This window comes from Centropristis striata, chromosome 20 (genome assembly GCF_030273125.1).
Source record: "Centropristis striata isolate RG_2023a ecotype Rhode Island chromosome 20, C.striata_1.0, whole genome shotgun sequence".
In the NCBI taxonomy this organism is placed as follows: domain Eukaryota; kingdom Metazoa; phylum Chordata; class Actinopteri; order Perciformes; family Serranidae; genus Centropristis; species Centropristis striata.
This window is the reverse complement of record NC_081536.1, coordinates 6,160,941-6,185,278: the sequence shown is the minus strand read 5'-3', so window position 1 is coordinate 6,185,278 and position 24,338 is coordinate 6,160,941. Positions and strand designations below refer to the sequence as shown.

Below are 24,338 nucleotides of genomic sequence, written 5' to 3'. Positions count from 1 at the left end.
TACCATATTTGAGAAAATCTGTGCCAACCTTGTCTTTGATTAATGGCATCTAAATACAACTCTAAACTGTATTAAGGTCACAAATAGAGGTTTTGAGAATGACTTTCAGTGCAGATTCCCACCAGCTTTCATCAAAGACCAATCCCAGCTCACGCTCCCAAGTCTCCCTTGTGTTGGTGGGTAAATGATCATCATATGACTGGATAGAACTGTATACCCTTGAGGTTAAAGACCTTTGTAAAGGATTAAATTGTAAGAGTTCATCCCATGGCTGCTTAGATGGAAGGTGAGGGAAGTTGGTAAATAAGGATTTTGCACTGTTCCTCTCCTGGAAATATCTAAAAAGATGAGAGGGTGGAAGATCCCTTCCTTATAGAAATCCTCAAAACATTTCAGTCCCCTATCGTGCCATAAGGAAAAAATTGGAATCAGTAAATGTGGGTTTAAACACAGGATTTTTTACCTTGAGCTCTTTAAGGGAAACATGCCCTATGTTGTCATCAGTCGAGCACAGTGTTTGACAGAGGTCTCTAAAAAGGAATAACAAAGTTCAATGGGACATTATTTTAGGAAAAAACCCTTCTTACATTAAGTAAATATAGTATTATTCCTCATAAATGCATAATGCAGTATTGGATAAAAATATCAAACCACCCCTGTTTTATTCAATTTCTTGTTAATTTTAATGCCTGGTACAACTGAAGGTACATTTGTTTGGACTAATATAATGATAACAACAAAAATAGCTCATAAGAATGTATTTGAAGTGCTGATATCTAGCCATTTTCCATGGTTTTCTTGATAATAACCAAAATCATTCTCAAGAAACCCATGCAAAATGGTTAGATGTCAAATATTATTATTATTATACTTGTCCAAATAAATGTACCTTTAATAGTACCAGGCATTAAAAATTAACAAGAAATTGAAGAAAAAGGTGGTCTAATAATTTTTTCCATGACTGTATATAGGTAGAAAAAATATACCTTATAATGAACAATCACACTGAATTACTGCTTAAAATCAAACAAGTTTACCTGATCTTAATACTTTTCAAGAGCTGAATATGTCTGTCTTGTTGTGGAGTCACAAAACATGCTCCAGCTTTGAAATCTACTGATTAAAAAAAATGTCCTGGGTGACAGATGATTGTCCTCACTGGGTATTTTGTTTGCTGCAGGGCAGCGACTCTGTAGGGCCACTGACATGCGAGAATGAAGGCACGCATGTCCTCCATGCTCTGGTGAGCTGAGGGGACGGTAGTACAAAGAACGAGCCAGTAGTTTACGCACGGGTCATTTACTTCCTGAACTACATCAAGTCAAACATGAGAGCTGCTAATCTGCTGACCACACAGATAGACTTTACCAGAGAACAAAAGGGCTGTTAGAAGATGCACCTGATACGACTTGATAAAATATTTACTGTACATGACGATGAAAAGGTATACTACATACTCTATAATACGATATACCTATACAACTATGGACCTAAGACTAAACTCAGAAACTTTAAATATCTCTTCTCGACTGTATTTCTTACTTCATAGCTTGCTATAAAACATCAGCATTGTAGATCTCAATAATATAATATCAAAATAAACAGTTATACAGTATATTTAGTTTTGCTTTTTCTCCCATTGCTGCTGGTAATGAGAAATGTATGTGTATCATCTATATCAGCTTAACTATAACTTTTTAAAGCTTTATGCATCAATTTAAAAAAAAATCCTACTTGTTACATTCATCCCTTTTCAAAAACTGTAATAAAAATACTATATATTAACATTATTTTCCACTTTCACTGAGTCAATTGTTGTTTTTCTTTACTAACATTAATAGCAAATATTCATTCAATTAAAAAATGAAATTATTTTCATCAAACAACAGTGCTCCAATAGTAGCAATAACACTGGAAAACAAGAAAATGCACAGCAAACATGAGAAAATAGTTGAACCTGGTGGAAAATAATAAAAAAAATTACAATAAAGGGTCTGAGTGTATGTATTTTGGCTACACACTTTATAATAGACTTATTATAGGAGCTGTGTCTGACCATCCAATTGATTTATGTTATGTTTATTATAATTTTGTAAAGGTCGGACTCATTTTAACTACTTATATTTAATATAAAATCACTTTATATTGATTATGTGTTTCATGTAATATCTTGACATGAAAAGTTGCTAAAACTGGGCACTAAATGTAGTGGAGTAAAAGTATAATGTAACATAAAATGGATATACTCAAGTAAAGTACAAGTACCTCATAACTGTACTTAAGTACAGTACTTGTCTAAATGTACTTAGTTACATTCCAACACTGCCCCCATTTGTGTTAACCCATTGAAGCCTGGAAAGCGGATACGTCGTTTTGTAGTATTTGTATAAGCTCTCAAATACTTTTAGAATTTCATTTCTATCTGCTACAGAGGCTGAAAAATCTATTATTTAGTAGAAGCGTTGACACTTCTGTTGAATTTCCAGAAAAACTTCAGGTTTTAGGGGCTGATTTTAAAATCACCCAGAGGTTTTACAGGCATTTCAGGCCTCAATGGGTTAATATGCCAATCCCAGGGGTCCTTAATCCCAAACAAAGTAAGCGGCTGCTTGTTGAGTCCATTCACATCAATGCAAGGGTTTAACATGGGGTAGAGAGGCTCTGAGCACTGCACACAGAAAGAGTGAAGCAAGGTCATCGAATCAGCATCGTAGAATGACAGCTCCCCCTTCTGGAGGTTTGCCAGAATGCCCAGCTTCCTGACTCTCTTCCCCACTGAAAGCTGCTTCTCCTGGGTACTATGGCAGGCCAGGTACTGTCCATCTCCATGGTAGATGCACCAGGATGTGCTGCTCACTCCCAGGCTGGAGGAGCTCTGACTGGGAGCATCTTGTTTATCCACCGGCCCTGTGGTCACACCCATTAGCCAGTAAGGTTTATCCTGCACAATGACCTCCCAGTAGTGCCGACCAGTAGAAAAACTCTCCTGAGCCAGGACACTGTACTGGGAGTCATACGGCTGAGGGCTGAGGGCTTCACTGGCAGGCTGCCTTCTCCAGTACACTTGTTTCCTGTCCTGGGATATTTCCAGTTTCGGGTGGGCTGTCTTGGAGTCCAGAGCAGGAGAACTTAGATCTGCAAATAAAGAACTACAATCAGCACACAGCTACAGAGATAACTGGGTTGGTTTTAGATTGCAAAATGTTTGATTCTTTACTAACATGACCAGATTCGTGGAAAGTGTTGGGACAGAGCCACTGAGAGGTCATCAACCAGCCTCTCTACTGTTCTGAGCTTCTCGAGGTCACACAGGTCTCTGTCTACTTCCTGGATTGGCGCTAAATCCAAAGGGTCACTTCAATAATAACTCAAAACCGTTAGAGAGCAAAATATACAAAATAATTAAATCAGGAGAGAAAAAATAGTGATGATATACTCACCAAAGATTCTGTGCTGTGATTTGCTGTTGAAATAAACAGTTCAGGACTTGATTTTTACATGGCCACAACAACACACTAGTGTAATATTACTGCATGTAATCTACCTGTAGGAATCGCAGCTCATTTGTTTCCTGGAGGAGTGATTTGCTGGAGGCTCTGAGGTTGTCTATCTCCTTGATCTGAGCCTCCATGCTGCTCCTCTGGGCCTCCAGCCACTCTGTCATATACGTCTCCTCTGCATCTATAATCTGCATCATCAAACGCTCATCACCATCCAGCACAACACGGATCCTGCTGTACTTGTCTGAGATTCTCTCTCTGAAATCTGCAGCAGACTTCTATGGAAAAAAGCGAGGAGAAAAAATCATTATTTTAATTCATACAAGAAGGGATTCTGCAAATAATAATAATAATAATAATAATAATAATAATAATAATACAAGATTGCCCTTGAAGCTGGAATAAAATATTTTTCTTTTCCATGAAATGATTGTGACAATGTGATTTATTATTGACCGATGAAGTGTAAATCTTCTCAAAACTTTATTAATCAATCTCTTCCAAACATATCACAATTAAAATTAATCCACAAATTACTGAGGATTGTGTCTGAAAACAAGATTATTCCAACTTTATGGGCGACAGTGTAATAATAATAATAATAATAATAATAATAATAATAAAACATGTTTTAAGAACACAAAAAGATCCATAATGCACAAAATAAAAATAGAAATTGTATCCAAAAATACAATTAAAAAACTAAAAAAATTAAATAAAAAATTTACTTGATATAAAAATTTAACTGAGCTTTACTCGGGATTGGACAATTTCCTAGTTTAGGGGCAGCGGGCAGAGGGTCTTTCATTACATTTTTCCTTTCTGTACAGGCACCCAGAGGTGAGTCCACCAGCAGGCCAAGGACTGAATACTAACAAAATAAAACAATAAATGATTAAAAAGGCGTATTTCACATCGACTGTACCACTGTCTGTGTATACAAGGACTCCAAGTCCCTGATGGCATGTTCTGCTTCACTTCTCCTCTTCAGCAGTTGGCTCATGGTGGTCTCTAACATGCTCTGAAAACAGAAATACAAAAGACCTATACAACATAAATACCTCAACAGAGATATATAAAAAAAAAAATCATGACTTTTACAAGGAAATAAAATAGATTTCTCTAGATTTGCAGGAGCTTTTATCAGCATCTCAGTCTTCATCAGCAAATTAATTTCACTGGAATGACATGGCATGACAACACAAGTGTGATGCATTCACTTGAGAAAAAAACTCCCTGTTTTTAAAAAATATATATTAATATTTATATTAAGATTAATATTTCAGGATACAAAGGTTTTAGAATGATCTCATACAGAAAAGCAAAAGCAGAATATTTTACAGGAGAACTTTTCTCACAATTCTGAGATCTTTATCTCATTAATTCAGAAAAACAGGGCTTTTTTCACAAGTGAATGCATAACACTTCCGTCATTTAGCTAATAAATATGCTTAAGGTAATATTCAGATTAAAATACACTAGTCAATGACAACACTGCTCATATTCACCTTGAAGTCTGTGCAGGCTTCTTGGAGTTGAGACGCTTTGTGGTTCTTGTGTGTGCCAACCAGGACGCACAGACAGCACACAGGGACCCTCTCCTCCATACAGAAGAGCTTAAGCTCATCACGGTGCTCCCTGCACTTCAGGGACAGCAGATCCCCCGTCACCTCCACGACTGTGTGCTCCCTCAGAGCAGACCTCTGTTGGTGCAGCAGGGCGTGAGCCTGGCACAGCGAGGCATCGCAGGTCAGACAGGTCTGTATGGCCACTGATGGCGTCTCTATGCAGTGGTCACAGTGGATGGTTGATTTGGTTTCCCTGCTGGGTGTCCGTAGCTCTGCTGTTGATGGCCTGTTAGGGATGAAATCCTTTACTTTGGTCTGCAGGCTGGTGTTTACCTCCAGAGTGAGATCTGAGGGGAGGAATATCTGACACTCTGGACAGAAGAATGGACCCCCATTAGACCCATCTGTTTCCCACACAGCCTGGATGCAGGTGAGACAGAAGTCATGTCTGCATGGCAGCGTCACAGGATCTGTGAAGAAATCCTGGCAGACGGGACACTTTAAAGTTTCCTCAACAGTCCCCATAGCTCTGTGTGCACCTGTGGTGGCAGCTCAGTGTGCACTGTGTTCCTGGCTCTTCTGCTCATGAATGTTTCACAGGTCTCTCCTGGCATGCACACGCCACTCATGTGCCTCAGTGTCAGATTACTAAAGATGAGATAATGTCTTCCACTAGCTGATTCAGGCCATTGACTTTCAAGAGACCACAAACAATGGAATGGCACATTTCCAACAAACTGGATTAAGTGAATAGAATGTCCTATTATTTGTTGTAAATGCACCATTTCAATTTAATCCAGTAAAACTAATTCAATTTAGTGTGAAGTGTATTTTTTCTTACCCTGGGTTCAGTAATTTGACAAAATAATCAGGTGCAATCTCTAGATTTGCAGGAGCTTTTATCAGCATCTCAGTCTTCATCAGCAAATTAACTGTTCACTGGAATGACATGGCATGACAACACAAGTGTGATGCATTCACTTCCGAGAAAAAAATCCCTGTTTTTAAAGAAAAAAAAAATATTTATAATAAGATTAATATTTCAGAATACAAAGGTTTTAGAATGATCTCATACAGAAAAGCAAAATCAGAATATTTTTACAGGATACATTTTTTCACAATTCTGAGATCTTTACCTCATTAATTCAGAAAAACAGGGATTTTTTTCACAAGTGAATGCATAACACTTCCGTCATTTAGCTAATAAATATGCTTAAGGTAATATTCAGTGATAGTTAAAGCAATTATATAGGCCTGGTAATACAGAGCAACACAATTTGTTATTAATATGTTTCCATTTTCATGAACAAATGTGGCATCAAAATGTATTCAATTATTTTTTGTATTTAAGCTATATCTGAATCAATAATGTCATAATAAACCATGTATCTTATGTAAAACATTAATTCATATTTTTTTATGCATTTTACGATACGCTATCTGTCAATCTTTATATTGATATAACTTGTGTTTTCTCAACGTAAACAAAAGCTGGAACAAAATGTCAACATGACTTGTCAGTGTTATTTTTTTTACCCTCTTTTCCTGTGCTTCCCACAGCTACGTAAGTGTCCACCCAACAACGTAGGATTTCTACGTACGTAAGTACTGGTTTGCGTAAATCCTTTTCTTTCTACATGGACGTATCCAGATATCCTACGTACACGTCGTTCGTGCGTAGCTCCTTTACGTCCTTCCCTCCTTCCTAACCAACGTGGGCTGTGGATGTGGCAGCAGAGCAGCGCCAGACCGGCTGACTACGTGTCTCCTGCAGTGCACTTACAAGTGTAGTTGTAGTTGGTTTTCTAGACTTTCACATTGTGAGGTAAGGAGTCAACTGTACAACATTTCTTTGGTGCATTTAGTCGATAAAAGCAGCTAAGCTAGGCAGTAAGGTAGCTCATAATAGCTAATGCTAGCTAACGGCTGCTAGCTCCAGGTAGGTTTTGACAGCAGAAACACCATACACTTAGCTACAGTATGTTAGCCTTATTAACTTGGTTGTAAACTGCAGTGGCTTCACATACGTGAGTGTACTTGTATGATCAGCACCTAACCCCTGGAAGTTTTAAGCTTTTAGCTAACATGTGAAGCTAACAAATCAAAACAACAATATATATACTGGGTCAGTGTGTCAAGTTCAAGCAGCAATACAATGTCGGTAACAGTGAACCTCATGGCACAGAAAATTGTTATTCACATTAGTAATGTTCATTAACTTTCTTAAATATTGTCTTTACATTTTAATGAATGTGTAGATAGCCAAACATGCAATCTTTTTTTTTTTTTTTTTCAACAATATATTTATTAGAGTTTTTACATAGATATACAAAATACATAGACAAACATATTCAAACGCTATACAAACATTGGGTACATTCTATAAGAGCACTTGAGTCCATGAGAGTTCTTACAGATGATATAAAGCAATCTTCAGGATGCAGCATATGATTGTGGTCCTGTACAGGGAAAAATTATGCTGTCCCTGTTTCACACAGTACATCAGATAAATCTTTGTTCTTAATATACTGGATGTAGCACCCCCATATTTTCTGAAATATTTCTTGTTTATCTTTTAGAGTATATGTAATTTTTTCTAATGGTAAACATAAAGACATTTCTTTGAACCAATGCGTAATACTTGGTTTGCCAATATTTTTCCACGTTAGAGCTATCACTCTCTTTGCTTGTAGTATTCCCATATTTATGAAAATTTTTTCAGAGCCATTTATGTTATGTCCTACAGGATATAACCAAACATGCAATCTAATACAAAAGCTGCTTATCTCAGATCAGGTTATTGCACTGTTAGAGTAACCTGACACTGCTTTGTGTGTCCATCACAGTTGTCCTCAAGTGTAAGTGCCATGTTTGCCAGATTGGCTTTGTGCTCTCGCTTACCACCCAGAATCAGGCAGTCAAATGTCTGTCCTGTCTCCATCAGAACATATTCCAAGGTTAACTGTAAGTAACAATCCCCCTTCTTTTTCTTACCTAACAAATTATCACAATCTCTATGTACAGTAATACTCTTTGGTGCATGCTGACATGTAATAAAATGATTTTTTAAATGTATTTTTTGCAGTCCCACGTCCCCATGGGAAGTCTTTAACCCACCGCAGTGAGTTAAAGCAGGCCAAGCGTATTGTAGTGAAACTTGGGAGTGCTGTGGTGACACGAGATGAGTGCGGTCTGGCACTGGGACGTCTGGCCTCAATAGTAGAGCAGGTAACGCCACATTAATATAGTTAATACAGATGAGATATGATGATGACTGATCATACTGTTATGTGGGCTTAAGAAAGACTCAACTAAACTGGAGTTGTTGGCTGAAGTGATCTTGACTGTGGAAGAAGTAATTAATTATTATAGCCTTTGTGTTTTCTGTTAGGTGGCCATGCTGCAGAATCAAGGCAGGGAGATGATGATTGTCACCAGTGGTGCTGTGGCGTTTGGGAAGCAGAGATTAAGACATGAGATCCTGCTGTCTCAGAGCGTCAGACAAGCCTTGCATTCTGGACAGAACCAACTCAAAGAAATGGTGAATTATAATCGTAAACACTGGGGATTAAAAACCACTCTTTGCGAAAAACTTTGTTTAATTTTTTTCACATCTGTTTTCAGTCAGTTCCAGTTTTGGAGGCAAGGGCATGTGCAGCTGCTGGACAGAGCGGTCTGATGGCGTTGTATGAAGCTATGTTCACCCAGTACAGCACCTGTACTGCACAGGTATGTATTTGACTTTTCCCACAAAGTAAAACACTAACAGATTTTTAAATGTCGCTTAATTCTCTACTTTTCTACTTGTCCACTTCTGTAGATTCTAGTCACCAACCTGGATTTTCATGATGAGCAGAAGCGTCGCAACCTGAACAGCACGCTCTACGAACTGCTGCGGATGAACATAGTTCCTATCATCAACACCAATGATGCTGTTGTTCCACCCCCTGTTCCCAACAGTGACCTGCAGGGGGTAAATGTGGGTACTGTGTGAAGGGCATGGTGGGAATGCTAAATGTGGCCCAGAACTGTGATGGTGGAGTGCTTAAGTCATGCGTATTGTCATGCGTTTCTTTTAACCCACAATCACATCCTCACTAACATATAACTTCTTGGACACATGGCTTTTTTTAAAAAGGCTGCTTTAAATGTTGTCTCAAAGTGCAGTGGTCTTGTTTTCTATCATTTAATTGTGCACACACGTGCTTGCATTGTCTACTTATGGAAAAGGGTGAACATGTGTTGTTTGTTTTGCAGCTGAATGAGACTTGGAGGCTTTTGTTGTTGCAAGGTAGCAACTGATAAGCTGCTGTTCTACAGTGTAATGTGAGATACAGTGATTTTTTCTGTTTGTATTTCAGGTAATAAGCATCAAAGACAATGACAGCTTGGCTGCACGGCTGGCTGTTGAAATGAAAGCAGACCTCCTTATTGCCCTGTCTGATGTGGAAGGTAAAAAAAAAAATCACTAATTTGAGGATTATGATTTACTTTACATGTGTGCATCAAGTTCGGTTTATGTGTTTATGTAAAATGTCTCCAAACGGCTGCATTGTTTTCAGAAAAGAAAAGGTAGATTTCTTGAGATAACAAGATAATTTATCACAAGTTGCTTCCTCCTCTCAACTTGTTACTATTAAAACACAGGCCTGTAGGAGTAGATTGATACGTAGCCTTAACAGGCAAAATGGATTTGAGCAGACTGACTGACAGCAGCTAATATTAGTTCCTAACATGTTTTCCACACAGTGTCTAAGTGTGGAAACGTTCTGGTTTGGTAACAGCAGTTTAGTCCTTTCAACAGCTCAGCCTCCTTAAATGCCACCGCTGTCAGGCTGTCGTTCACTCTTTTGTGTGTTTCATATTATTTTTGGATGGGTATTCACTGAGAAACCTTGACGTCACCATTCTGTTTAAAAAGAGTGGACCTAATATACAGACATTACTTTGTGGAATGGGTTTAGGTTTAGTTTAAAAGCAAGAAAACGTGCCTGTAAACCAGCCGGCAGGTTGCGGGGTTCAGAGGAGGGTTAATCGGCTTAAAATTTTAGCAATAATGTGCTGTCACTGCCCTGCTTTTATTCATGAACATCTCACTTTAATAAGTCTTCTGTTAATAGAAACTTTCTGTATACTGTCTGGCCTTTTGGACAGAGCTTTCTTGGTCGAAATATATCAATAACAATGTGACTTTTTTGGAAATCTATTCTGCAGGCTTATACGACAGTCCCCCTGGAACAGATGATGCCAAGCTCATTGATATATTCTATCCTGGAGACCAGCAGTCAATCACGTACGGCACTAAGTCCAGAGTCGGCATTGGAGGCATGGAAGCCAAGGTCAGCGTGACAATCAATTTATTTATCTCCTAGTGTAAACAGGACTAGGCTGGCTGAATGATGATTAAAAAAAGTTGCATTATACTCAATCATGTTGTCTGAATCAGGTGAAAGCAGCCCTTTGGGCGCTACAGGGCGGGACATCTGTTGTCATTGCCAACGGCACACATCCTAAAGTCACCGGCCACGTCATCACAGACATTGTGGAAGGGAAGAAAGTTGGCACCTTCTTCTCTGAAGTGAAACCTGCAGGTACTGGATAAAACTGTCCAGAAACAACATTTTACCCATGTGCTGTGTTTTGTGTTTTTTTTTTTATATTGATGTGTTTATTATTGACACCATCAGGTCCAACTGTGGAGCAGCAGACAGAGATGGCCAGACATGCAGGCAGAGCTTTGGCCTCCCTGGACCCTGAACAGGTGGATTTCTTGCCCCCATCAGTGTGGTTTTATTTTGAAATGCTCTCAAATATAAAGATTTCTCATGGAGTTTTAATAATTTCTAGACATGATTGCAGTAGAATTGTATATCTGCTCACTATCACAGTGGAATAACATGTATTGTTATTAATTTAGCACTGGTATAATAATATTTAATTCAACAAGCCATGAAGTTAATCTTTAGGTTTAGTCTCCTTACCTCATTATAATTGATACTAAATTAATTTCCATAATTATAATAGGCAGAGAGCATCTCTTGGTTAACACTCAGCAAACAAAAACAAAATAAATAAAAACCCTATTAACACTAAAACAGGAAAAAAATTAATCATTTTCTTCAAGAGGTTGCCAAAATCATTAAGTTTTACAAATTGCACCGGTTGCAGCTTTAATTAGTCTCATTGTGGTATTTGTTAATGTCATTGTGGTGTGTGTTTGTTTTTTCAGAGAGGGGAGATCATCTGCACTCTGGCTGAACTGCTTACAGAGAAGAAAGATGAGATTCTCAGTGCCAACAGGAGAGACATGGAGTTAGCAACAGCATCAGGTACAGAGGCACAGAGAGTAACACAAGCACAAGCTAGCTAGTTTACTGAAGTAATAAATCAAGTGAGAGAGTAGAGTAATTTTCTCATTGATCATTTCTCATTTGCAACCAGTGGAGTGCATCTGGTTGCTAGAAAGCAAAAAAGATTTTATCTTTGTGGCTCTATAGTAGTGGTATAGTATTGCATAATTGTCAGTGAGTTTATTTGTTTATTCAATTGCCTCATAGGTCGTTTCTCCCAGCCACTGATTGACCGCCTCAGTCTGTCAACTTCTAAGCTGAACAGCCTCGCCATCGGCCTCCGTCAGCTTGCTGTGTCCTCCAGGGACAGCGTGGGCCGTGTGCTGAGGAGGACCAGGGTGGCCAACAACCTGGAGCTGGAGCAGATCACTGTCCCCATCGGTGTCCTGCTGGTCATCTTTGAGTCACGTCCTGATTGTCTCCCACAGGTCAGTCAACCGTGACGCTCAGCCTGTGGACTTAAGCACCATAAGCTGCTGCTCTGGGACACTTTGTACATCTTTGTCCTTCAAAATCAAACTCACATTTTCACTGTAATTTCCCAGCTTGGGATAAATAAAGTCTATCTATCTATCTATCTATCTATCTATCTATCTATCTATCTATCTATCTATCTATCTATCTATCTATCTATCTATCTATCTATCTATCTATCTATCTATCTATCTATCTATCTATCTATCTATCTATCTATCTATCTATCTATCTATCTATCTATCTATCTATCTATCTATCTATCTATCTATCTATCTATCTATCTATCTATCTTCATGTGTTTGTTGCTGTGTTTTTAGGTGTCAGCTCTGGCTATTGCCAGTGGAAATGCTTTGCTACTGAAGGGCGGTAAAGAAGCTTCTAACACCAATAAAATTCTACATCAGCTCACTCAGGAAGCACTTTCCATTCACGGAGTGTCAGATGCCATTCAACTGGTAAAACTGAAAAGCATTGCATTATTGACAAAGTACCAGTTTTAACATTATGACTATCAACTGTGACATGTATTAAATTTACCTTGATGTGTAGGTGAGCACACGTGAAGAGGTCGAGGATTTATGCAGACTAGACAAGATGATCGACCTGATCATTCCAAGAGGCTCATCCCAGCTCGTCCGGGACATCCAAAGGGCAGCGAAGGGTATTCCTGTACTGGGCCACAGCGAGGGCGTCTGTCACGTCTACATAGACAGTGATGCCAGTATAGACAAAGCTATCGATGTTGGTGTGTATAGCTGTTTGCTGTTTTTAATACCTACCATGGTTTTAAAAGTTGTAGAAATGGAAATATATACAGTCATGGAAAAAATGATTGGACCAACCTTGTTTTCTTCAATTTCTTGTTCATTTTAATGCCTGGTACAACTAAAGGTACATTTGTTTGGACAAATATAATGATAACAACAAAAAAGGCTCATAAGAGTTTAATTCAAGAGCTGATATCTGGCCATTTTCCATGGTTTTCTTGATAATGATTTCGGTTATTATCAAGAAAACCATGGAAAATGGCTAGGCATTAAAATGAACAAGAAATTGAAGAAAACAATGGTCCAATATTTTTTTCTATGACTGTATATTCTGCTATTTTAGCTGTTGTAATTGATATAACTTTACATGTTGCACTAGAGTTATTAACTTGTTTGATTCACACAGAACACCTGAATGAATATACATGTACTAACTTATGCTTCATTCCAGTCAAAGATTCCAAATGTGACTACCCTGCGGCCTGCAATGCCATGGAGACCCTCCTTATTCACAGGGATTTGCTGAGAACTCCTATATTTGATCAGATAATTGACATGCTGAGAACAGAACATGTAAGTAACATGCCCCCACACTATTTTGCACATAAGTTTTACACACAGCATACCTGTTTATGGCAATGTAATAATAATAATAATACATTTTATTTGTAAAGCACTTTTCATTGTTAAAAGCAATCCCAAGGTGCTACAGAGTACAACAAGATTAAAAACAGGTTAATAGGCCAAAGCACAATGATACATTTAATAAAAGGCTTTTCTAAAAAGAAAGGTTTTTAGGCCTTTTTTAAAAATGTTTCTATTATTTCAGATCATTTCCATATTCTGTTGATTAAATCATTGTGCTATTGTGTTCTCTTCAGGTGAAGATTCACGCAGGCCCACGGTTTGCATCCTATTTAACTTTCAGCCCATCTGAAGTGAAGTCTCTGAGGACAGAGTATGGGGACCTGGAGTGCTGTATTGAGGTGGTGGACAGCATGCAAGAGGCTGTGGACCACATCCACAAATATGGAAGCTCCCACACTGATGTCATTGTTACAGAAAATGAAGAAACAGCTGAACAGTTTCTGCAGCAGGTGGACAGCGCCTGTGTGTTCTGGAACTCCAGCTCTCGCTTTGCTGATGGCTACCGCTTTGGCCTAGGTATGTACAGTAGGAGATATGGTTTAACATCGTAATGCCATTTCAGATAAATATGATAATTCACATCCTGTTTTTTTCTGTGTTTTTTTTCTATTGTTGTTTTTATTTATGCTACCTCAGTATTTTATTCTATTGTATTTTATTGTACTTGAATACCGGACTGCTGTGACAACCGAATTTCCCTTCGGAGATGAATAAAGTAATCTATCTATGGATCTATGGATCTATGGATCTATGGATCTATGGATCTATCTATCTATCTATCTATCTATCTATCTATCTATCTATCTACCTGTCTACCTGTCTATCTATCTATCTATCTATCTATCTATCTATCCATCTATCCATCTATCCATCTATCCATCTATCCATCTATCCATCTATCCATCTATCCATCTATCCATCTATCCATCCATCCATCCATCCATCCATCCATCCATCCATCGACCTATGGATCTAACCTACCACTAAGTTAAACACGGGGCAGAAGAGTTAATTTTTCCGATACTTATTTTGCAGGAGCTGAGGTTGGAATCAGTACAGCACGGATACATGCCAGAGGTCCAGTGGGTTTGGAGGGACTTCTGACCACCAAGTGGGTCCTTCGAGGGGAGGGACACACTGTGGCTGACTTCTCTGAGCAAGGCAGTATGAAATACCTTCATGAAAACATCCCCGTCCCCCAGGGGAACTTTAGTTAGGCACCCAACCAAAAAGCCATCAACAGGAATCAAGATACTGATGTCTACCCAGAGTTCATTTAAGGGTTTGTGTCTGTCAGTAGCGCTTCAACTTTACAGCTGCTGCTTCATCACCTCTATAAATCCACTGTGCTGGTGCAGGAAACGTGCATGCAGAGCAGAGGCTACTTCTATGGACATCAGTTTTTACATAAATGCCAATCTCCCAAGACAATGACGGATTGTTACATGACTGGTGAGAGGGAAATATATTATGTTGAAAAGAAAGTAATTCAGTTATATATATGTTACTGGTGAAAAATAATACACACAGACGAAGCTATTACCTCTGTAAGGTCATTTTTAAAGTGGCATAACCAAGAAATCATTGGCCCACCTGTGATTTTCTAACTTATTTTTCTACGTACAAACTCTCCCTTGGCCTTTTTGTATTTTACTGTTAGTGTTGTTTGTGCAGGATTGTGGTTCAGATTTATTTTGCTGTCCTTTGCACAGATGATTTAATAAATATGCTGTACAGTTCTGTACTCATGATTTTGTGTTTTTATCTGGCACAAACTGAAAAGTCTGCACCATAATGCCCATCGTTTACAAATGCATCTTGTGAATAGTATTTATGTTATTACACATTATCAAGGTAACTTGATTTTTTTCATGTTTAGTAATCATTTTACAGATAACTCTTTTCAGGCTGTGTTCTACTCTTGCGTATCCTTTTGCTTATTATTTGATAGTTGAACATAAAATTTCTCATTTCACTACTGCACAATACTTGATAGGCTACATATGTGAACAACATGGGATTAATTTTGTTAGCAAGTATAATAAACCAAGATCTGTACAACACAAAGCTTTCTGATATAAAAGTGCTGAATGTTTTTTGTGTTAATTTTATTTTTGTCTCGAGGGCTGGGCTCCCTTTTCTATTTTTAGGGCCCGAGCAGGCAACGACCTGCGAGGTCCCTATTGTATTTCGAATGATTTAAAAACATTTTTTCTTCTTCCCAAATGATCGCATTTTTCACTGCCTGACCATACCCCAAAACTCATGAAACTTTAAATATAAGTCACACCTGGCGAAATTTTTTATAATATATTGTCATCCTGAATTTCCACCACTAGGTGGCGCTATAATAAAGGAAAGTGCATTTTGGCTAATAACTCCCACATACTTAATCACACATTTAAAAACCTTATATCCACGCGTTCACTGAGTTGTGCTGAATCTCGTGATATAGGCCACGCCCAGAGTTTTTTTCCCGCAAATTTGTGAAATATCGTAAACCTACTTTTTCGAACTCCTAGGCAATTTCATCGTTTTGCACCAAACTTTGCACACAGCATCTATGGACCCTCATAACAAAAAGTTATTAAAATTTTGATAACCCAAAGAATACTCAAGTTATTAAATAACAACTTCCTGCAGGTGGCGCTATTTTCAACACAAAACACGTGTTGCACGTCTCCACATTGATGTGTCTGAATGACATGAAACTCAAGATCCTACTTCCCCATGAGCCCCTGAGGCTCTGTGCAAAATTTTGGCCGATAACCACTAGGTGGCGCTCTTTAAATTGAAGTATTTTATATCTCCAAATCGGTTGGTCGGATTAACACCAAACTTGGTACACTTATTGTCAACGCCCTCCTAAAGATAACCCTTGAAGGTTTTATTGATCGGCCCCCTAGGTGGCACTGTGGTGGCAGTCTAATTTCATATTTGGTACCGTGGCCACACTATAACACTTAAGGCAATGAAATTCATAGGGGTGGTATAGACTGGCCCCTGTAACGCACACACCCCGACGGCAGCATGCCCCGACAGGCGTGTACTGCTAGGGCCCGTTCACTACTTGCAGTCCTAGTTTATTTTATTCTTTTAAATAAACTTCATTGAATACAAAATTCAAATTACAAAAAAATTGACAATTTTCTCAATGTAAAAATACATATTAGAAACAAAATAGTACTTTTTAAATTTTCTATTCGTGAAGATTACATTATACAAATGATACAAAAAACATAGAACAATACGGACATTTTGAACAGTTACAAATATATCCAGCACCAAGGGTTTATGTTGGTTTAGCCAAGATTGATAAAGAATGTAAGAAATTCAGTAAAAAAATAAATATAAATATATGTGCATTTATAATTATATACTCACACAGATTCAGTAGATACGTTAAGCGGCTCAGTGGCTCAGTTGGGAGAGTTGGTTGGCCCCCATCCGAAGGGTTGGTGGTTCAATCCCCGACCATCGCAGCCTACATGTCGAAGTATCCTTGAGCAAGATACTGAACCCCAAATTGCTCCCGATGTGCTGTGTTCATCGGTGTGTGAATGAATTCCCAATGGTGGCAGGTGGCACCGTTTAGGGTAGCCTCTGCCACCAGTATGAATGTGTGTGTGAAAGGGTGAATGAGCACAGTCTGTAGTGTAAAGTGCTTTGAGTGGTCGAAAAGCGCTATACAAGTGCAGGTCCATTTTACCATTTAAATCGTGAGCTAATAATTAGTCTTTACAGCTTTTTGGTTGAGGGAGTTAGACAGCGTTTTAAAGTAAAGTTCTAATTCTTTTTTTTAAAGGCACAAAGAAACAAAATAGTATTTTTAAAGCTCCCACTTGTCTTTAACGCATCACGGATGACGTAGAGGGTGTGGGCGGGGTTTGTCATCCAGCAGGACTTGCCCGGACACCGGGCAAACTCAGCTGTCATCTGACCCCATGTTAAAGATGGCAGGGAACAAGTCTTATACTATAGTTGAATATTTCGGCGGGGATTGCGGTTACCGGTGTGGTTACTGTAAAAATGACGTAGGAAACTTCTCTCATGGTAAGTGTCTAAGTAGCGAAGAAACAGCTTGTCGGTACCACTGAACTGGCTTATGCTAACGACTTAGCCCCGTCAAACGTTACTTGCTGCTTTTGAAACAGGGCTAGCTAACCTAATGACACAGTAATCCTAATGTCATTTAACCTGAGCAAATCGTATTATTTGTGATGTTCTTACACTACAAGACCAGCACATTTGACTGAGTGCAGACATAAGTTAACGTCCACCAAACGTTACTCGGGTAGTGTCAGGTTTGTTAGCTAATGCTAACTCGGTTTTCAGCCTTTAGCATCTTGGAGCCCAACTCCTTAATCGTGGGGAACAAACCGAGACTTTCTAAGACTACAGTGAGTTAAAAAGATTAAGTAGGAGTGGGCTGCTATTGCTCAATTACTTTGAGATTGGACTGTGATAATTATTCAAGACTAACGCTGTAATATTAGCAGCTTAGCTGTAGTCACACTTGTTAACATCTCTACTAGCATCAAGCTAGCTAACGAACACTATAGTCAAAGCAGGACAGGGGATCTAGGATATTTTCCTTTCCAGGGAAAGTGCAGCTGTCTCAGTTTCATTTGGTCTGTCAGTGCTGTGACACTGGAATAAGTGACTTTTACGTGGTAGGTAGAATAAATGACATGCTGAAATACGATGCATATTTTGGTGTGGAGAGCTCAGATCTGATGGTCATTAGAGCACATGGGTTTTATTTACTGTAACAAGCTGTAAGTAACATAATATCGTCACACTGTTAAAATAATCGCCTAACTAATTTTTTTCAAGTTTTGCAGGAAACACAAAAAAACTTCACCAAAAGTGTAACATATGGCATTTATTGATTATTTCACTCAAAAAGGATGTAGCAAAGTAAGGCTATTGGCATAGTAATAACACTGTATGTAAATTATGTAATTTAAGAGAAATAAATGACTTGGGCAATTTTTTGAACATGCCTTTGTGACTTAAGCAAGATATGGTAACACTTTATTTTGAAGGTGTCTACATAAGAGTCACACAAGTAATTCTGTAATGTCCCAGCTTGGGATAAATAAAGTATATCTATCTATCTATCTATCTATCTATCTATCTATCTATCTATCTATCTATCTATCTATCTATCATCTAAGCCTGTCAGAAACATGACATAACAAGTATCATGAGCATTAATGTTACTTCAAAGTGTCATTAATGTTCATGACACATCCCATGTCATGTTTATGACATGCTCATGTCACTCTTATGTAGACACCTTCAAGATAAAGTGTTACCAATGTTAGTATCAACAATAAAACACTGATAAACTAAACTGATAACTAAACAATCTCCCTCAAGCTCTTCTTTACTGGTTTCTTATCTGATGCCTATGAATGTGGCAAATTGTCAAAGAATTGATGATTTTAAAGGGGTAACATCACATGATCTGATCAACTGAGGATGTAGGCAATTTTACCATAGGTGGCCGGCGTCATGTGGAGATGATTTAGGCAAAAAACAACAAGAATTTTGACAAAAAATGACTGACATGAATGATGAGAGCTCAGATCTGATGGTCATTAGGAACACATGGGTTTTATTTACTGTTACAAAAAGCTGTAAGTAACGTAATATGTAAGTAATATAATATGATAAACGCGAGTTGCTGCATAAACAAGAAGGTAAACAAGAGATTTCACAACATGCTGAGACAGAAGCAGTGGGTTTGCTATTTGTAGTGGCAACAAACTGCTGCTTTGTCACTGTTTCTCTGTAAGATAAACACACAGTGGTACAACTAATACCTTGTTCATTTCTTCTTCTCCTGTGTTGTAGTTTAAGTGAATGCAGGAGTGTGTTTTCATCATTGTTCAGTTCATGGTATATGATAAATAACTCCAGTCAGCTGCAGTGGAAATCCTTTCTCTCTGATCAGTTGTGATTGGTTGCTTGGGCTCACTTCCAAGTGAACCCTGCGAGGGTTTGTTTAAGGTGATAATGTACACAAGGACACAATGTTACATAAGGACACAAAAACAGCCAGTGGGTTGAGCATTTAAATCTGCCAGTTTTTGTTGAGATTTCTTGTATTTCTCACAGTATCTAGTTTTCACATGTTTGCCACCAATTTTACTTGGCATACGACTACCGATGCCTAAGTGACAAACAAGAAATTAGTTTGTTTATACATCTGTTTGTCAGTCAGCTAAATGTCAGCGTTTCACAGCCACATAGCGTTGAATATACAGTATAAAGCTTTGTTTATACAAAAAATACAGCGAAAGCTCCTAAACCATATGTTTGAGTCTTGTCTTGAACACGCAATTCCTGCTGTATAACTGAATTATTAATGAAATGTAATGAAAGCTTGGTATATTGGGTTAATTCAGAGTAAAGTTTCATCAGTCCACAAGAATCCTTAAGTACCGGGAACATCCCTTCCATGAATCTGCTCACAGGCCGGGTGACACAAACTACAGTCACATGCAGTGAAAGTCCTGAACAAGACAGTTGAGCAGAGCTTAAATGTACTAATAGATACCATGCTGCATGTTGTGTTTAGTGGCTTTCATTTAAAGGTTACCAAGGTCAATGTAACACTGCAATTTTTAGAAGTTCTGAGTTTGATACAGAGCTATAAAGAGATGGGAAGGGATTTTCTGTGCGGGACAGAATAAGGTCATCAGAGTAGGTGAAGCAGGGACGAGACAGGTTGACTATAATTAGGGTTCAGGCAGTTCGTAATGCAGTCAATGAGTGATTTGGCTCAGAGCCCGCAGACGAGAGCTGTTGTCTAATCTAAGATAAGGGTGGTAATCTGGATCTGTTGCATCATGTGGGCATGTCGGAGGGAGAATGCACTCCCGGTGTGATTCTTGTAAGTGGACCGTAACAGTGTTTAAAGGTTACGGCAACCTTGTGTGGACACTTCTGATTGTCTGGACGTTCTTCTGATATCCTCATATCATATTATAGTTTTACTGTAGTGCGTGCATTTTCCTGGAATGACGGCTATAGATCAACAGAGCGATTATCAGATTTATTATCAATGTTTCTGTTGTACTAAAAGCTTTTCCAAGCAGGTGCTTAGTGAGATAATGTTTTCCTCTATGTGATTGGTTCAGTGATGTTATCAGCAACGTTGTTGCATGCAAAGCAAACGGGAGCCCAAACTACATCTGCCCTCCTCTGTGTGACTCTGTCTGTCACGCCTCAGGGGACGCTGAAAAATAGATCAGGTGTGAAACATGGAGAGGCACTCCTGTTGTGCAGCTGTTGCACTCACATTAAGCTCACTTTTGTTTGGATTTTGAAACTATTACCTTTTTAAACTTCTGACTTCCTGCTAGGGCTAACACTTATTTTCATTATCGATTAATCTGCAGGTTATTTTCTCTGTAATTGAGTGGCTGTAAACAGAATTTTCTGCAGTTTTTGCATGCAAAATGTCTTAATGATTAATTGATTATCAAAATATTTAACAATTATTTGTTTTAGCTTTGACTTATAGTTGCAGTGTTCTTGCCTGTGTCATTCATTGACCCTGTTGTGTTCTCCAAAAATGAATATTTTATACTTAAACTTGACAGCTCTGTAATGGCTGAGATCATGAGAATTTTGGGACCTAAACACTCGGGGTCATAGGGCAGAAACCCCCTGAGAGATTATATTCTAAATGTATGCCGAGGTCATAAATGTGTGGTATTTAAACTTAAATCCTGAAGGATCTTAAATTATAGATATATTCTGGGTATTTTCTTGGGTTTCACTCTTGTTCATGTGTTTTCTCTGGAAAATACAAGAAGGTCTCCTTTTGAGTGTTTTCCTGTCCCTTGTCTTCAGTTGGAGGATTACAGTGTCGTGTCAGTTTTAATCACAGTCTGACAACAAAGAACAAGACAAACATCTCTTCCAGTATTGTCACAGTTTTGATCCTCAGAGCAGGGTACACAAGACAAAGTTTGTATAATGACCTAATTCTTTTAGTTAGAATCTTCAATGTCTGTCTTCAAGACAAAGGATTCATAACCCTAATTCCTTTTATGAATAAATAGCTTTATGACTCCCTTTGTTCAGTTTTTATGCTGGTGAAAACTTGTTTTTGAGTTACTGTTAAAATGTGTATTTGACACTGTAGTGATACATCACTGAGACTGATTTCTATAAACATGCTGTATGGGAGATTTTGACTTATTAGATATTTATTATGGTGATTATATCTGATCCTTATGATAAGTAAAAACTGCAATTTTTTTCAAGAAAATGTGCAGTTTTGCTGTTCTATCTGCTGACCTTAGTACTGGCTGCAGTCATTCACTGCTTCACTGCTGAAGTGTCTCTGTGGGACACACTGTGTCGTCTCCTTGTCTCTGTGGACTCTGGCTGAACACTCTTCCTCTGGGACATAAACTATTAGTTGCGAATTCAGTGTGTGTTGTGTGAACCATTATACAGTGAATTCCCTCGGGTGTTTATAGATGTAAACTGATAGCGGTTGCGTCACTGAGACTTTCATCAATTTTTCCTTGCGTGTGCAAACTGTATATGGTTGCAGAGGAGAAGGTCAGGAGTTAAAACTGTGAGGTCAGACTTTAGTTCTGGGAAGTATGATCTAAGCTGCTGTGGTGCTAACATCCTGTGCTGTGGGAATGTACAGTACTTTGGGGGTCGCAGTGATTTAAGATGAAACAAATTATGGACCTCCCAATAGAATCTGTGAGCAGCTTCATGAAAAAAACACTGTCCTTGCATAGATACCTCAAATTTCAGTCTAAAAATAACAGTCTCTATATGCTGATGGATATTTTATTTCTGTTGAAAAGCAGTGTAATATGAAACTAAGGCTAAAGGTGCATTCACATACTTCTCAGATGGTCTTATTCCCTGAGTTGGAAAGTCATTCTTCCGACTTTGGTATGTTCATGTGCTTTAAATTGTAATGTGGATGCAACATGAAAGTTTATTTTTTAATTTATTGCTTAAAGTGCTTCAACAACACGTTGATAACTGTTTCTAGTATTTACACTACTGGTCAAAAGTTTAAGAACACCCCAATTTTTCCAGTTTTTTATTGAAACTCAAGCAGTTCAAGTCAAATGAACAGCTTGAAAGGGTACAAAGGTAAGTGGTGAACTGCCAGAGGTGAATAAAAAAGGTAATGTTAACAAAAACTGAAAAATAATGTACATTTCAGAATTATACCAGAAGGCCTTTTTCAGGGAACAAGAAATGTCTTTTAAGTCATTTTGTGTCTTTTGTGTCTTTTGTGGTCATTTTGTGTCTTTTTAAGTCATTTTGTGTCTTTTGGTGTCTTTTTTTGTCAATTTGTGTCTTTTTTTGGTCATTTTGTATCTTTTTTTAGTCCTTTAGTCCAACATAAAATGTGATTTTGAATCTTTTTTTTAACTTTCAAAACACTATTATGCTCAATAAAGAATTTTAAATGTTGCAAATGTGCATTAATTTCAGAGTACACTGAGACATTAAACTGCTTAATTTTCAATTCAATTCTGGAAAAGTTGGTGTGTTCTAAAACTTTTGACCAGTAGTGTATGTGACAAAGATGAGCAAAGGAAACAGATCAGTTGAGAACAAGAGTGTGTACTGAAAATTTTCACTGGTGCTGTTTGAGTTGAGGGGATGTCAGGAACTCAATTTTCCAATTATTCCAACAGCACATGAATGCAGCACCAATGCCTTATCTAGCAATGATACCAAAAGTTCATTTTTTATTTTTTTTTGGATCCGCTTCAAAATGTTGTCGGTTCTTCCATAGCCCATGCTTCACCCCTTCACAAAGTTTCACAAAAGTTCACAAAACTTTTGTAATAATCCTGCTGACAAAAGCACAAATAGACTGAGCTGAAAATCTGGCCTCTTTAGTGGAGGTAATCAGTTAAATATTTTAAGTTATAATGTTCCTTTTGTTTTCTACAGGGATGTGGTCTCACACCATGACTGTACAAGACTACCAAGACCTCATAGACCGAGGATGGAGAAGGCGAGTATCTGTCTCTGCCTTCATGCATCCTGCTTAATATTGTCCAATTAATATTATTAAGATGTTTCAAATCATTGATTATGTGTTTAAGTGATTAAGTGAAGGTTATCTGTTCTCTCCTTTTTTTCAGAAGTGGGAAATATGTCTATAAGCCCAAATTGAACAAGACATGCTGTCCACAATATACCATCAGGTAATTGTATCCATCTGAATTTTCCCCTATGGTTCACTTAACTTCAAAGTTGACAAAAGCACATGAGGATGACGCATGGTAGTATGATAAATATATTAAATCACCAAGCAAATATTTGTGTTGCTGCAGAAATTTATAAATGCATATGTTGTTCTTACCAAATCTTTACCTTTGTTCTCTCTGTCAAGATGTCACGCACTGAAATTCCAGCCTTCCAAATCCCACAAGAAAATCCTGAAGAAGATTAGCAAATTCATTTCCAAAGGGGAACTGCCAAAGGGACAGGATGATGGTGAGATTACATTTATTTTTGCATAATAGTTACTATTGCATCTGTAGTGTCTGATTATTTTCTCCTTTTTAATATAAAGTACATGCATGAAAAAACAGCAATCAGCAGCCAACACTATTGGATTATTGGACTGCGGGTGCATCAGAGTGCAATGGCTGGAAATCCAGTAAAAGATGGGCACACACTCAACAGTGCTGGCACTGTGGCTCTGTAGTACACATTAACTGGTGTAAGTTATTTTGTGCCTTGCAGGGGAGCCAATGGACTCAGTGTGTGAGGACGCATGTCCACGAGAACCAAGTAAAGCCTGTCACTCAGAAGAGAAGTGTGCTAGCATCAAAGACATTCAGAAGGAACTTCCAGAGTGTCCTGCTATTACAGAAGCTCAGAAGGAGGTAGCTGATGCTGCACCGACCAGCTCGGAAACATCTAGAAAGGATCAGGGCTCTGTCCAGGATGAGAGAACAACAGCCACAGCTCCTAAACCGGGTGAGGAACCTGATTCATCAACAATGA

At 38.2% G+C, this 24,338-nt stretch overlaps 2 protein-coding genes across 6 annotated transcripts in view; both read left to right on the top strand.

The window, feature by feature from the left end:
* Nucleotides 1–6,748: 6,748 nt before the first annotated feature.
* Nucleotides 6,749–15,028, top strand: LOC131993914 (delta-1-pyrroline-5-carboxylate synthase-like). Of its 2 annotated transcripts, none has more exons than XM_059359989.1 (17): nucleotides 6,749–6,893; nucleotides 7,915–8,032; nucleotides 8,154–8,296; nucleotides 8,460–8,609; nucleotides 8,693–8,797; nucleotides 8,889–9,041; nucleotides 9,430–9,520; nucleotides 10,283–10,407; nucleotides 10,515–10,659; nucleotides 10,756–10,829; nucleotides 11,298–11,397; nucleotides 11,626–11,846; nucleotides 12,213–12,350; nucleotides 12,445–12,640; nucleotides 13,114–13,235; nucleotides 13,544–13,826; nucleotides 14,346–15,028. In XM_059359989.1, exons 2-17 carry the CDS (start codon nucleotides 7,936–7,938, stop codon nucleotides 14,525–14,527), a joined length of 2,325 nt encoding a protein of 774 aa, XP_059215972.1. In that variant the 5' UTR covers nucleotides 6,749–6,893; nucleotides 7,915–7,935; the 3' UTR covers nucleotides 14,528–15,028. The 2 variants fall into 2 exon arrangements, with proteins under 2 accessions (XP_059215972.1, XP_059215970.1); XM_059359987.1 differs by having other exon boundaries at nucleotides 8,889–9,047.
* A 2,181-nt stretch (nucleotides 15,029–17,209) lies between these two features.
* Nucleotides 17,210–24,338, top strand: part of LOC131993362 (arginyl-tRNA--protein transferase 1) — an 81,185-nt gene continuing 74,056 nt past the window's right edge. For all 4 annotated transcript variants that reach the window (XM_059359232.1, XM_059359231.1, XM_059359230.1 and 1 more), the window contains exons 1-5: nucleotides 17,210–17,363; nucleotides 23,274–23,337; nucleotides 23,468–23,530; nucleotides 23,719–23,822; nucleotides 24,075–24,311. In XM_059359232.1, coding sequence (XP_059215215.1) covers nucleotides 17,255–17,363; nucleotides 23,274–23,337; nucleotides 23,468–23,530; nucleotides 23,719–23,822; nucleotides 24,075–24,311 — 577 coding nt within the window. In that variant the 5' untranslated portion in view covers nucleotides 17,210–17,254. The remainder of the gene's footprint in view (nucleotides 17,364–23,273; nucleotides 23,338–23,467; nucleotides 23,531–23,718; nucleotides 23,823–24,074; nucleotides 24,312–24,338) is intronic.